General features: G+C 46.6%; 1 protein-coding gene across 1 annotated transcript in view; it reads right to left on the bottom strand.

Moving 5' to 3' along the window:
- The window catches only part of B4GALNT3 (beta-1,4-N-acetyl-galactosaminyltransferase 3), a gene marked incomplete at its 5' end in the record, with an annotated part of 45,970 nt that overhangs the window by 22,446 nt on the left and 8,175 nt on the right, over positions 1 to 15,349 (bottom strand). Inside the window, 2 exons of the mRNA XM_082015545.1 lie at positions 598 to 675; positions 1,330 to 1,433. Of these exons, the coding sequence (XP_081871671.1) occupies positions 598 to 675; positions 1,330 to 1,433 (182 nt within the window). The remainder of the gene's footprint in view (positions 1 to 597; positions 676 to 1,329; positions 1,434 to 15,349) is intronic.

Here is a 15,349-nt window from a genome sequence, read left to right as displayed (position 1 = left end):
CAGCAGGCTGCATTGCTCCCTTATCTGAAGAGGAATGGCAAGATAAGGGGACAGGGGAGGAAAGAATAAACGGAAAGAATAAATGAGGCATGAAGGAAACAAAGACAATGTTTACCCCAGTCTTCAAGGGTGACCAGAGAAGGTCTCTGTTCATCAGAAGTGCCACTGAAGTGGAGAAATCTCTACGTACAACGCACAGGAGTTGGAAGCAAATGCCAGAGCAAGAGCAGAGCCTGACACTTCTGTGTGCCACAGTCGTGTATTTGCTTGTTGAATGCTTGGCCCAACATACTCCCAGCCCTGAATAAACTTCACCTTTCTGGGAGGTAGCGGGCTGCCTGCTCTCAGGGATTTGTGGGTGGGTGCTTGGTGCCTTGATGGCTGGGGGAGACGACAAATTATCAGGAATCTGGACACTCCTGTCTTTCCAGATGATTACTCTGGTCTGTAAGTGTCATTAAGCCAGGAGAGGGTGATAGGGAACTGACTTCTAGTGAAGCAAATGAATTCCCAGGCAGAGGTCCCTGCCTTTCGGTCTCCCTGCACAGGTCTCTAGCTACAACTCCCTCATGCAAAATGATGGAGAAAGGCACCCACCTCTGGCATCCAGGGGACAGGGTTGTCCACAGCTGCATAACTTGATTTATTCCTCCTACCTCTTTGCTGCTCTTCGTTCTGAAATATAAGTAGAGGAAAGTCAGAATAGCCTAATAAATTACCCAGCACTGGCACCTACACAAGGCAGCTGAAGAACATGTGAGGAAAAACCAAATTGCCAAGCTCCCTTTCCAAAGGACAGGGCAGCTATCATGGCCATAGTAGGGTGAAAACGCTCTCTGGCTTTTTTGACAGCAAATTTCCATGGTGAGCTACCGAGGGGAAACAATACTGGCACTTTACAACTGTGTGCTAGCACAGAGCTAAAACTTAGGTCATTATCCCTTTTTTTTTTCCCCCATCCTTGTTTCCAGAGGTCTAAGCCATAGTTCTTCCAATGGTTTCTTCAGGTAACAGCACCAAGATGTGCTTCCCTAGGGAGCTACAAACTCTCTCTCCTGCCTTTTCATTTCTGCTTCCATCTTGCTTAGTGCTACCTTCCTGTGCCGCGTACCCAGACAGCTTCAGCCCACCACTGTGACTTAGTACATCTAAAATAACTTAATTGACTACAGTGGAGTCATTGTACATTCACACTGCTGTGAGTCAGCTCAGATTTACCCTGTGGCATGATCTTTTTCCTGCATGAAGAGAGAGCTGTCTCTTGGGGCCAGCATCAGAAAGGAAGGTCTGCCTTTCCAAACCTTCAGAAGACATCCTAAGCCTCCTCACCTTGCGTCCCAGCTTCTGCTGATAGTAAAACTGAAGGCTTGGGTCCCCACCTGCGACATTTGTGTCCGCCAGAGCCTTAGCCAGCTCCCTCCAGCTTTCGTATCCTGCACAGAAGAAAACAGAAAGAGATGTCAGAGCACAGGCTAAAAAAAGAAGCCACAGCGGTTACCAGAATAAACTGGTCCTTTGCGAGGCTGAGAGACCTCTAACACTCTGGAACAGTCCAGCAGATACCAGGAGTTGTTTACATTACTTTCAGTTGGCAGACTGACAGAGAGAAAGAGAAATTGCCTTCCTTGTCTTCCTTAAAAGATCTTCCCTCCTTCTTATTAATTTGTTATATTAAAGATTCATCATAGTTCTAAAATACATGTAAGAGGTTTCATTAATCCCACAGGACTGGGAACCTCTTTGTAGATCCCTCAGATAGCCCCATTCGTCAAACTAAAGATGACCAATTATTTTTTTAACTAACAATCCCAAGGAAAAAAACATAAAATAACCAGATTCCTAATAAGTTTAAACATCAAAAGAATATTACTCTGAATATGCACCTATTTGCACAATAAAAGCTTTCAATCTTCTTTTCTTAAAGGAAATGACTGCAAAGAACGCACCTGATGGGACATTCAGCTATAGTGCCTAAAATATTAGCAGTGATGTGGTTAAGGATATCACTATTTAAGCGAAGTCAGCTTCCAGGTTCAAAAGCAACTTCATTTGACCCCCTCTCCCCTACCAGTCTGCTCAATCCAGGAGCCAGGATATATTTTTAGTTTCCTTCTACCACTCTGTTGGCCTCCTGGGCTTAGGAGGGACAAAGAGGAGCAGATGCAGTATAAACTTGTAGCTCTCCCTAACATATCCATATCACTAACGAGACAGTGTTGGTGAGCAGAGCTCATGTCTGCCAGCAGCGTTACAGTGGCTCACGCTATGTGGTTTTCAGATCTGCTAAAAATTTTGGCATTGAGTCAGCAACCCAACCAACCTGCCAGCAGCTCAGCGGTGTGCCCACACCCCACGATAGCTTAATTGTGAAGAGCACAAGCGCCAAAACCTCTGCCAGCGCCTGCTTCTCCCAGGCTGGTGGCAAACCAGCTCAATATCCACATACCAGGGAGGGGAGCCAGGCTCTCAGCCAATTTTCCTTAAAAATTGCAATCATCCCCAAAGCTCTAGGAGGCCCAAAGAAGTTGGCTGCCTTGGTATATAAAGACTTGAAGCTGGCAGGATGTTTCCCTGAGCATGGAGGTGAATGGTCTGAGCCCTCTGAGCTGCTCCTGCAGCCAGAAGTGGCAGGGACGTGCTCTGTGGGGACAGCACAGCTCACTGCTGAGGAAACCTCTACCCTTTCAGAGCCAACATGCCCTTCTTCACCCCGCTCACCCAACCCAGCAGCACGGGAGATGCACTGTGGCTTAAGTAGGAGCATGCTCCATCAGTTTGCTTTGGAGGGAGCATTTGCAAACCACGTCATTTACATCAGCTCCAAAACATCTCTGAGCTATGCAGAGGCCAGGACAAATCCAAAACAACTCTAGGAACTACAGTTCACAAACAACCTTTTGACAGATTCCCCCCCACCAGGCTGTGCTAAGCTCTGGGCCTGTTATTGCACCTACAAACAGGGTTGCAAAACCCTGTCCCTACTTGCTTCTGAATCTGGGTGCTGCAGGGTCTGGCAGAGGTGAGCAGAAAGCAAAGATGTTGAAGCTGCCTCCTATGATGTGGGGAAAAAAGGAGACAATTAATGAAAAGAAAGTGCAAGAAATGTGGAAAATGTGAAAAGTAAGTAGTCAGAGATGCAACTGAGAGACAAGGCTCAGAAGCAATTATGGTGTCCTGCTTCCCTGACATGAGCATTGGCTTAGATGTGTGGGTTTTGTTCAGGCCCTGTCACATGTTGTTCAGCCACAAATTTCTGATCTAGGTCTTCCCACCCCCAGATTCTGATCTGAAGTTATGGGTTTAAATCTATGAGTAAAAATATCGACATCAGTATTTATCTTCTGCAGAAGACTTCTCAGTCAGACACTCCAGGTGAGTAATCCACTGATTAATGCAGCTAAGCACATCTCATGCTTTGCTTCAGGGATTGACTGTCACAGGAAAGAAGGAGAAATTCATGTGTCTTCACATAAAATAATGTATAAATGGTAAGCTTCCACCTTGTCCAGAAAAACGAGGCAGGAATGACTGTCTCTGGGTGTCCTGCAGCTGGACAGACACATGGTCCCACTTGCAATGGGGTGGAACAGACTTTGTAGTTCACATGAAATTCAGCGCTCGCTACTTTTGAGGGCTCATTTGACTGTGGGAAAGGGGAGGACACTTTTTTTCAGAGGAAAGAGCCAGAACAGCGGGACTGGCTACATTAGAAAGGAACCAAGTAAAACAAAAGTAAAATAAAAAAAACAGGAATAAGATAAAAAACTGGGAATAAAACAGTTCACTCCCACTGAGGGAGGACACCAAGAGACGCGTTTTTTTTCTTTTGTGCGAAGGGGGAGAGATTATTGGGGTTTGTTGTTAAACTCAGGACTTCACTGCCCTGTGAAACAAGCTCATGATGAAGCACCAGGAACCAGCCTCTCCTGGGAAGAGGATGCTGGCCACCACAGCTGGCCGCTCCAGCCGCTCCACCGTGGCAACTCCCAGGCTCGCCTGTGCTTCGGTTCCTGCGCACGGCTGGCACGGAGTCTGCCTCGCAGCAAACACAGAAGCCCGGCTGCACACAAGTGCCAACAGCTGACATTTCTCTGACCCTTGGAAAAGAGAAGAAAGGGGGGCAATTCTCTGTGTTGTACAAATATTTACCTAACACTTACATCAGCCAAACACAGAAGAGACAAAACAGCTAGGAATTAATCTGGAGGTAGTGATTTCCTTGCTGGCTCATTTGTACTTTGGCAGGCTAATTCCCCAACGTGGTAGGAACGATTTTCAGAAAATAATAGGATAAACACTCCCCTCAGAGAAAGTTCTTGGTGCTCCAGTTCTTCTCCAAAAGACTGGCTTTTCCCTGGAGATCTTCCATGGGGCACCCTTGGAGAAGAACATGGCTTTGCCCATGTGTTCCTCGCTAGGAGGAGGGAAGGAGCTATAGAAACGAGACACAGCTCCAGCTTCCTGTGGCCAGAAGACCTGCTGAGGCCAACTGCTGACTGAGGGGACAGTGAAGGTTGTCTCCCTGGCACATGCCTCAGGATTCAAGACATCCATCACCTTGCACCAAGTATCCTCTCCTGCATCATAGCTGGAGGGCAGAGCCCTGCAGCTACATCCACTGCTCTGTCTCAAGAGCACCAGGGTGAGGTGGTCCCCGCCAGGTTTGGCCTGTCCTTGAGGTCTCCAGCAGCCCTGCATAGCAGCCCAGCTGCTGGAGCACTTTCTTGACGGCTATTTAAAGTCAACAAGAATACGCCTGGAAAAAAGCAGTAGGTAGGAACTAAAATACCTCAGCAAACACTTCGGTATTACTAAGAGGGAATGCCAGAACTATTAGCTTTGATGGCTTTGCTCCAGCCCCTCTACAAATCCAGTTCTGGTTAGGATGGGAAAAGGCAAAAAAACTGTAAAGGCAGAAATCAAAGGCTTGGGAAGAGCCTGTCTCACAGCCAGGTCAATAGCTGAAGATGTTGGGCCAGGCTTTGTTGCCATTAGCCTTTCAGACAGACATACCAGCCAACTCCTGGCCTTTCTCTCTTCTGGGCATTTACCTCCCACAGCTTCCTGAAACACAACGGTTGTTTTCCAAGTTTATTTTTTCACCCCAAACACCTCCAAGGTAGGCAACCCTGACACAGGTACAGCTTGCCAGAAGCAGCAGCCAGCCCTACTGCCACATACTCCCCCTCCTTGGCATCAGGACCAGCCTCCCCACAGCTGCACAGACAGTTCAGGGAAGTGATTCACCCAAAATCCAGCCCAGAGAAAGAAAGGCACATGGCTTTCTGCCGAACTGGCTTGCCCAGCTGAACTGGCTGGTAGCCATACAAGCACCACAGAAGACCCCAGCAGCCAGGGTTGAGCAGCATTCATGCTTCCAGTGGCCCACGGCTACACCACACACGGTGCAACATCAGCCCTGCCTGCAATGGTGGAGCTGGCGCCAGAGCATCATGGACAGGGAGGTTTGTACGATTTTGTGCCAAGAGGGACCTGAGGAGCAAGGAGATGTTCTCAAAGGCACTGTGGAGGGGCAGAAGAGCAGCCAGATTCATGGCAATGACAGGGGTTGTGTGGAGAGCCCACCCAAACTGTGGTTTTTATCCTCATTCCAACCTCCAGGGCATTTTCCCTGTCTAACACCAGACACTTGGCTGACCTCTCTTCTACATGCAGAGATCCACCTTTCTTTCTATCTTTGCACACCAGTGGTCCAAAGTTCAAGCCTCGCAGGGATCAGTCACCACCCAGGAATGTGTGGGAAGTTCTTCTTTGGAGAAAAATGGTCCTTTTTCTCCCTGTTCCCGTCAAGCATGCTGGCAGCCGCCTGCTGAGGACCCAAATGCCCCCTGGGGCTGAGCCTCAGGTGCCTCTCTGGATTTCAGACAGGAAGCCCTCGCAACTTGAGCTCACTTCTGGAAATGGAGGCAGGAGGACACAAAGAAAAGGAAAAGAGGCTGAGGAGGAGGCAGAGGCAGACGCTGTGTCCTACAGCAGAAACCCCTGCAAGAGGCAGATGGTCTGGGGCCAGTTGCCCCAGCAGACCCAGCGTTAAAGGGCAGAAAAGCTGTAACAACAGGAAATAAAATGAAGATGTTTCTTGCCTTGGGTCTAGTCAGGGCCCAGGGCCATGTCTGCCTCTTCTCAATTATGCCTTTTTCTGCTCTCAGGTTAAAAGTCAGCAAAGGAAGCTGCAGGAACAGCAAGTGGAGATGGGCAGTTCTCATCCAGCAGTTATGACTCTGCCAGAGCAATGCATTTGAAGCCCGGTTCAAGAGGAAAAAAAAAAAAAACCCTCCCCAAAATTTACAAAAGCAGAAAGTCACAGCCAGAGATAACAGACAGCAGTACCCAGGGAGCTATCAGGCCTCGGGGCAGGAGCGTGACCGGAGCAGCTCTGTCTGTTCCGAGATGAGATCCATCAAGCCACTGCCATGCCCCTGGCCCCAGCCGGCACCCGACGTTTCAATCAGTCTGTGAAGGTACCTGGCAATTGTGCGCAGGGGAAATCCCAGACCCGTTCAGGTGATCAGCTTCCCCTCTGAAGGATGAGATTTGATGACTCTGCTGCTGTTACTGCTGCTTACATAGCTCCAAATGCTCTTAATGCCCAGATGCTATCCAGCCCTTTTGTAGCCCTGCTAAATGATTTCACTCGGCAGCCTCAGGAAACAGCAGGTCCACAGGCCGGTTTGCATGAAAAGCATTTTCCTTCTGATCCAAGACCATCCTCCTCCTGATCCAAGACCGTCCTCCTCCTCTTTTGTTGTAGGGACAGGGCAAGAAAAATCTGGCAGGTACAAGGTAGAGTTTTGTTCTTCATTATCTACATTGTCCACAGACCTCTCAGCACGGCATGATGTTTTAACCCTCACTTGGACAGTCTTATTTCTCCTCTTATCCCGGTCAAATTTTTTCAACCTGCTCTCATCCCAAGGGAATTTAATGGAATTTGAGGTCTTTTCCAGAATTATTCCTGGATGAACAGGCATGCAGGGGCAGTACCCAATACCCACAAATATGACTGTTAGATACCTTGCAAACATACTAGTCCAGAAGATGTTGGGGAAGGTTGCTTGAAACTGAACATGACATAGGAGCTCAGTTCAGGGAGCCACGCAGTCTCTCACACACATATGCATCGAGCCTCCTGCCCTGAACATGAACCTCATCTCTACCTCCTGCCCCAGTTACTCTCATTTAGATTAGACCCCACTTACACAGGCAGTGCCTTCAGCCTGCTGCGTGATGCTGGGTGCCACAGGCAGTGACGTTGTGGTCTGGAAACCAGATATTTCTGGCCAGTGAGACTATGGGGACAAGCTGCCATGCTGTGCACCCCAGGCAGCATGGTTTCATGGCTGCAGCCTGGTAGCAGCCATCTCCTTGTCACCTGGCCAAGGCATCACTGCATCACACTCTGGGGAAGAGGGTATTTTGAGAGTCTGACATGTCTTTCACACACCCTGACCAGGCAAACCCCTACTGCTACTGCCACATTGTAGGGGAAGCAACACCCACCTCCTGGTCTACCACATACGTGTGCAGCCCCACAACATCAAGCGTACAAAGCAAAAAGATGAGGTGTAAACTGACCTCCTAAAAGCAGAGATGTGGGGGAAGGATAAAGTGAAAAGGAACAGCCCATGGCTCCCGGCCATAGGGGTGCATGAAGGTTAGGTCAAGTCATAATTCCCAGACAGGTGGCCAGAGAAACTACCAAAAAATCATTCAAAGATAGAGCCAGGCCAAGAGAGTCTCTCTGGTTACTTATGTAAGTCAATAAAAGCCATAGGCAGAAAAGAGTGGACTCCTTGCCCCCAGATCAAGATCAGAACAACACTCCTGGAGTTTAAAAGACTTCAAGAAGTTATGAAACCCGTTGTTACAGAGGCAGCCCTGCAAACCTTCCCATTTCTGGTTTAGCGCAGAACCCTGCAAATACGACTGCTGGCCTCCTCCAGGGATAAATCACAAGTTAGAAGCTGTGTGTGCACCATAAATTACTCCATTCTTCCTCCAGTTACAACTCTGATGCGCTGCTTTGTGAAGCTGCATGGCTTTGCTGTCTGTTAGTTTGCAAACTTTGACAATAAGCTGCAGAACGCTGTAAGTACATGAAGTATGAGTGAGGAAAAGGCAACAGCACTGCACTCCGGAACAAGGGAGGAAAAGTGAGCAGTTGTAACAACCCAGGGCACTCATGCAGTCTCACCGCCAGACTCACCAACTAAATAATATCTTGTTGATGTTGCCCTCGAGGTATAGGAAACGTATTTCATACAGGAAGGGAGGAACTGATAAGCAATGGCTGGGGCACTCATCTGTTTTGTGGAAGACAAAATTGAAATCTTGCTTCTGACACTAAAATTTTTCATTGTCCTAGTTAAGTCGTGAAATCCACATACGCCACTAGATTATCTGGCAAATATTGCCTAACTTCTGAGAGCTCAGTGAGGACACATGTGTGGGGATGCAATGCTGGATTCGAGTGAGAAAGCCCGTGATGCTGCTGCCCGTTGCACTATTCTTCAAAATTACAGGGCTGAGTTCATAAATCAGCTCCAGAAATGCCTCCATTTCAACCCAGTGTACGTTAGAGTAAGCTGATTGTTCATCTGCACTCGCCAAGCTGCAGGCAGAGGAGGTTTGGGAGCCGATGCCAATGTGGAAGGGCAGATACGACCTGCAGCGGCTGAGGTGCCCAGCCACAGAGGCACAGCTTTGGCTGCACGGCTGTAATTCCCTGCCGGGGGCAACTGCAGCCAACAGGGGCCCTGAGCAATGGAGACGTGTCCTCTCCTGCCCATCCTCACCTCTCCGACCATGCAACTTAATCCTTCCTCACCTTCCTCTCTTCTGCCTCTGCAAAGTTGCGCTAAGGAGCTGCGAAGGATAGATTGAGGAAGGGAAAAGGACAGAGCCCGTTGTTTTTCAGGGGAAGGAGGCAACATTGACTCAAATGAAGCCTGAGAAGAGCATCTACTGCCTCTAGCAAAAGAAGGTAAAGACCATGATTTTGGCACTGCTAACTTGCACAGCAAAGGGGGAGAGAAATGCTTTCTATTCTGTTTCTCTTTCGCAGAAATCCATGGGCCATCTAAACCACACAAAACACATGCAGAGGCTTTTAAATCATAAACTATATTTTCAACATTACAGCCATAATAGCTGTGCAGTTAAAATCATTAACTGCTGGCAAGTTCAACTCTTTTAATTTACAGAATGCGTGGCAGTTACCCTGCAATTACGGTGTGCTTGTCCCTGAGACACTGTGCTGCACACAGGCTGCCACTGCACCTGCCTCCTCATAAGATACTGCCATCAAAAGCAAACAGTCTCTCACTTCTTACATTCCTCATGCACAGCAACAGATTTCTCAAAACAGCCACAGCCGGTGTCACGAAGAGCTGCTTCCAGTCGTACCAAGATTAAGGGTACTGGAGTAGTTCACGTCACGGTATCGCGCTTACCAAGTCAGGCTTTCACCGGTCATTGTTTTTAAAACATGGGATTTGCATCAAACCATTTACTGATGGGACATCAAGGTATTTGGCTTGCTTGAACTACAATACTTGCAGTACTTGGAAAAAATTGGCAGGTTGACAGAAGAGCACAGAATCAGGTGTTTTGATACAAGTCTAAGTTTTTATTTTTATTCCTGGTTTTAAGATCAAAATAATTTGCTATGTTGTGGGCTCCAGTTTCATGCTTTTCTTTTTTTCCCTCCCTGTCTTCTTTTCGGTAAATGGTAACATCTGACATTATTTCTGGAACAAAAATACCTTTAATCCTGGAGCATCTACATGGGTTTCTACTAGTTCACTCCCAGTGACCACATCCTCCACTGCTGACTCACACTCTGCAGCTCTGCATAGTCTGCCTTTTTTTAAAAATAAAAATAATAATAACAACTTAAAAAATTCCTATCTGGCCCTCAAGGTGACTAGCATGAAAAGCAGATGTTCCACCTGGTTATGATCACTGAAAGTGGTATTCCTGGCACTCTCCCCTTCGGCTGGATACACCAGTGAAGCCGGGAGGTAATAAAGGTTTGTTCTACTGCCGTAACAAGTTAATTAAAGCTAAGGTTTGCCTCCATATATCACCAGCTCAGTGCAACAAATCATATGCACTGCACTTGGAGACAGAGCTGGGAGGCTTCCTGCTCACTTTTATTTGTATGTGCAGCATCATTGCTAACAGCAGTAAGGACTTATTGCAAAAAGCAGCACGTTTCTAAATGCTTTCACCCATGAACCGACCTGTTGCTTTGACGTCCACGGTATCTGAATAAATGCAGTGACTAAGAAGCAACGCATGCGTGCAGCTCCCCTCCCCTGAGCACAGGGAGGTACCTGCAAAAATAAATGAAGAAAGAAAATGGAAATTCTATGCTCAGCAGTCTTTGCCATCTGTTTTTCTTTTTGCAACAAGACTGGGCCCAAAAAGGTTCAACAGGGTCATCCATTCAGCTTTCAGAAAGCTTTGGTAAGTGCATTTTTCACAACTGATCCAAACACTGCAGCACACAGGCTGCTCAAAGGGCTTTCCAAGAGTTTTTTTTTTAATACAGGAGCTCTCTAGCATGCGAAGCTGAACATCAACTGTGCAACAGACCTTCAAGTCAGCATTTGTTATTGCTTTACCAAACATAGCTAACGCATTATTTCTTTTATCTTAGGGATTTTCCTAAAGACTGAACAGCTTGCCACTTCAATGTAGATGCAACATCCCCGAAATATCTGACTGCAGCCTGATTTTCAGTCAAGTCTGTGGAACTTTGTGCTGTAGAAGATGTCATCTGCTGCTTCCATGAAAAAAATCCCACATCTTATGTATTTCTCTCCTTGCCATTTATATTCGCCATTTTGCTCAAAGCTGCTGTAGCCATTTTGTTCTCCTGAATTCACCTCAAAGTCAGTAATCCACTCCAGCTCAGATGTATTGTTTCCATGGTCTCTGTGAGCATTTCGACAAAATTATTAGCCTATGCTATCAATTTCAGTAGTGAACAGAAGCAGTCTAAGGATGAGAGTGAAGGAAGAACGGAATTAAGATAAAGAACAGGCTGGACAAACATCTGCCAGAAATGGTGCAGGTAGGGCTGACCCGACCTCAAGGCAAGGATGAAAGCTAAACTGATGCTCTTGAAGGCCACTCCAGAGATGTCTTGTGATTTGCTTAAATTATTTTCAGTTGCCCATGTCATTGAGGGTAACAGAATGACTGGTCTTCCCAGGTCTCTGCATGGGACATCCTAACCTGATGCCAAACAAAGTCCTGAAGACAGAGACACCCTTAAATGTGGGACAACCCAACACTTAGCTATGATGAGGAGAAAACAAAAGCAGGCATGCTGATGAATATAAAACCCAGAGAAATATAGCATGTCATCTAAATAACAAAGAGGAACTGACAGTGCAGTGGCTGAGGTAATGCTTTGGTATTGCTTTCTAGGTGCATCAGATGAGAAACAATTTGATGATTGAATTTTGAGTCAGATGAAGTCCTTCTATTAATGTTAACGGGTTTTGGATGAGGCTCTAAAACTACTCCAAGAATTTCAGGAACTTGGATGCAGTCCCTGTGTACAAGTTTACTTCCATGATTCTGATTCAAACTTCAAAACTACAGCTGCTGGTTTCGGTTTACAGATGATCAAATGTTGATTAAAATGGCAGCAAAAAGCAACTGGAATTCCAGGATATTCTTCCAGAATGCCTAAAATTTCCCACCAAATGCTGACAACACCAAATCTAAGCCCAAAGATTCATTTGGCCTCTAATCCTAAATGCCAGCCTTCATCTCTCTTTATGGGGGAACTGTGCGCATGTCCCTCAACCCAACACCATCACCTTTATTTAGCAAAGGTGTAATTTGTAATACAGATTTTCTCTGAATCATCGCTAAATACTGACTGCTAGTCAGGGCAGATAAACATGCAAGGTAGACTAACGGGTTGGTATGTCACAGAAAATCTATATACCTTTGTCTTAAAAACCTTATCAAGGCTGAAGAGTACTAAGGGGGCAAGAGCACGCTGGAGCTCCTCCACAACAGAGGCTCAAAATTCATGTGGACAAAACAAGCCACCAGTCCTCCCTCCAGGCATCCTGCCTCCGAGCAAATGTAGGATGTGCAATGGGAAGGGCTGCAAGGCACAGACACTTGCTTCTGGGCTGGCTTTATTTACACAGCATGGGTTGCTATGGGGAAGAATCATGGTTTTGTAAACTCTCATTTATAGAGCTCTTACCCAATGACCTAATTCCAAAATACCAATTCCTGAACTATTGTTTCTCCTCTTTCTTGACTAAATCCCATGTCCATGTCCTGCTCCAAGTCTCAAAATCAGCTTGCACCACACACTTGACAAAGATCACTTAGGAAGTGGGAACCAGGAGGTTTTGACAGAAACCACTCTTTGTCCCAGAGAGAACAAGCCTGGAGCCATCCACAAGCCGACATGCAGCTGAACTTTGCAGAGCCCAGACTGCAGGGGCCAGCCAAACGCTGCTGCGGGGCCCCTGTTCTCCGCAAGCAAACCCTGCCACCGGCAGGCATTCCTGAGGGCTTCCAGGAGGTGATCCTTCACCTAGAAGGAGACAGCTGGGTTAGTAGCCTTGGAGCTGGGCCAGCATGCCTTACAGAGCTATCCTGTTTCAGTGGAATATTTAACCATGCTACAGCTTTCTACTAGAGCATTAAAATCACCCTACCAACTGCTTAAGGTAGCTTGCGAGGCCTGATCACAAAATTATCGTTTTCTTTCCATTGGAAATTTCCATAAGTCAAGGAAGAAGGGTTCCCGCTGCCCAGCACTCTTCCAGCAAGTGCCTAATGAGCTTAAGGACAAACGAGACCGTAACGACTGTCCAATCCACTTCTTGTGTAATTCAGTGCAGGAAACTGACACAGTAATTCCTGCACCAGCTCCAGAATAAATATCCAATGTAAATGCCATCTGATGTTGGTTATTTACCTGCTGACCTGAGATTTCATCCAAACTCTGTTCTCAGCCTTTTTGCTGAGTTTTACTGACCTTTTCCACAGGCTCCTGGTGTGATTCCTACTGAGCGCCACGGACTCTGTTCAGTTTCATTCCCTTTCCGTGACGGTATGAGTGTACTGCCTTATACGGCTTAACCACATATGTCAAAACACCCATTTCTAGCATGTTCTGCCAAAATCGAGGGCGAGTGAAAGCAGCTGGCCTCTCTATTGCATTTTGCCAAAGGACTAGTTGTTCATCGTCTGTCCTTTGCGTGCCTCTGGCCCCAGTAACTCACAAAGCCCCAGGTTTTATATAGCTAGGAGAGCATCAGACCTCAGCTCTTGTGCTCTGAAACACTACAGTACAGTTTATAAGCTACACACTGTTTTATGGGAAAAGTTCCTAACGTGGTGTCTCCTGGGATGGAGGTGAGGACTGTGTGTGCCTGTGACTTCCCAGGCTCCACAAATAGCCCACGGCAGTCCATTCTTGATTACTCTTTTAATCTACTTTTTCTGCATGCTAATACAAAACCACAGAATTGCTGAGGTGGAAGGCACCTCTGGAATCATCTAGTCTGAAACCCTGCTCAGAGCAGGGTCACCATCACCTAGAGCAGGTTACGCAGGGCCACGTCCAGTCAGGTGTTAAATACCTCCAAGGACAGAGACTCCACAACTTTTTTGGGCAACCTGTTCCAGTGTCTGACCATCTTCACAGTAAAATAAAGTTTTTCTTATGTTTAAATGGAATTTCCTCTGTCTTGGTTTGTGCCCATTGCCTCCTGTCCTTTCTCTAGATGCCACTGAGAAAAGTCTGTCTCCTTATTCCTTGCTCCCTCCCATCAGGTATGTATACACATGGGTAAGATCTTCCTGAGCCTTCTCCTCTCCAGGAAGAACAGCCCCAGCTCACTCAGCCTTTCCTTGTATGCTCGATGCTCCAGTTCTGTAATCATCATCATGGCATCCCTGGCAGGACTCACTCCAGTGTGTCCATGTCTCTCATCTGGGGAGCCCAGAACTGGACACAGCACTACAGAAGTCTCATGTGTGCTGAGCAGATTGGAAGGATCATCTCTCTCCATCTGACCTAATGTAGCCCAGAAGACTATTGGTCTTTGATGCAAGGGCACGCTGCTGGCTCATGTTCAGCTTGCTGTCCACCAGGATCTCGAGGTTCTTTCCTGCAAAGCTGCCTGTATTGGGGCATGGGGTTATTCTTCTTTCCCCTAAGACTGTCTCTTGTGGGATTCTTTGAAGCAGATCCCTGAACATGGGAAAGTCTGCTCTTCTGAAGTTCAGGGCTGTGATCCTGCTATTTGCCTTGCTCCAATTTGTGAAAGTAGTTTTAAACCAGCCAGTCATCTAACTACACTGATAACTCTGTACCCCAAAAATTTACAGCTTCACTGCTTTTGAAAGAATCTGCCTGTAAGTACCTTGGAAGCAGAAGTCCCAAGAGAAAGTGCTGGGATTTGAGCCAAGACACATATGTGACTTTTTAAAGCCCAACCTAAAATGGCAATACAGTTACTTCAGAGTTTACAAAATCACTGTGGGCCCTCCTCTGCCTTTCTGTGCTCTCAAATACCCCACCTCCCCATTAGAAATCTACCTTCTCCACAGTGAATTTCAAGTCTGTGATCAAGAATCCTTGTGATACTGAAAAATGAGAATGGAAGGGCAAGAGAAGAGATTGAATGGTAGAAGGAATAACAAGAGGTCTTGTAAGCTAAGTTTATTTTTCATGTCCCTACTATATTCATGAGAGAACTGATTTTTTCATTCAAATAAAGCAACCACAGAATAATATCCCGGCTACCACATCAGCTTTTCACAGGACTTAGAAAACTTAGAGCAGAATGTAAATCCTGTTTGCTGCAGGATGTCAGGGCTTTGTCTAATACATTTTAGAATACACATAAGTGCCACTGTTAGACATGCTCTCCTACGGAGAATTGATGCCCAAACGATGCAATTGGATTCTCAACACCCTATTGTCTGGGAGTTTATCCACTCAATACGTTAACAGGTAAACTGGCAACCCGAAACAAAATTGCTCACCTCTGCCAGGTTCATTCCTTTGCTGCTGTGCCCTGGATCTCTGGTGACCGTTAAGTCAGGAGCAAGACCTGATGTAGTGCATGTTCTGTTTCAGAACAGCCCAACAAGGGTCTCTTACACCTTCGCTCTTTTACCTGACACCAAGAGTGATGCTTGCACAACATATATCACACACCTCATTTTTACCTGCTTTTAAGGATCCGGGCAGCTTGACTGAATTTCATCATGCTTTTTCTGCAATACTAACTGAAATATTAAGTGTTCGTTCAGCATTGGCTTTGACGTC

Source organism: Phaethon aethereus (assembly GCF_964289735.1).
Source record: "Phaethon aethereus genome assembly, chromosome: 1".
Lineage (NCBI taxonomy): Eukaryota > Metazoa > Chordata > Aves > Phaethontiformes > Phaethontidae > Phaethon > Phaethon aethereus.
The sequence above is the reverse complement of the archived record's forward strand: the minus strand, read 5'-3'. Positions and strand labels throughout refer to the sequence as shown.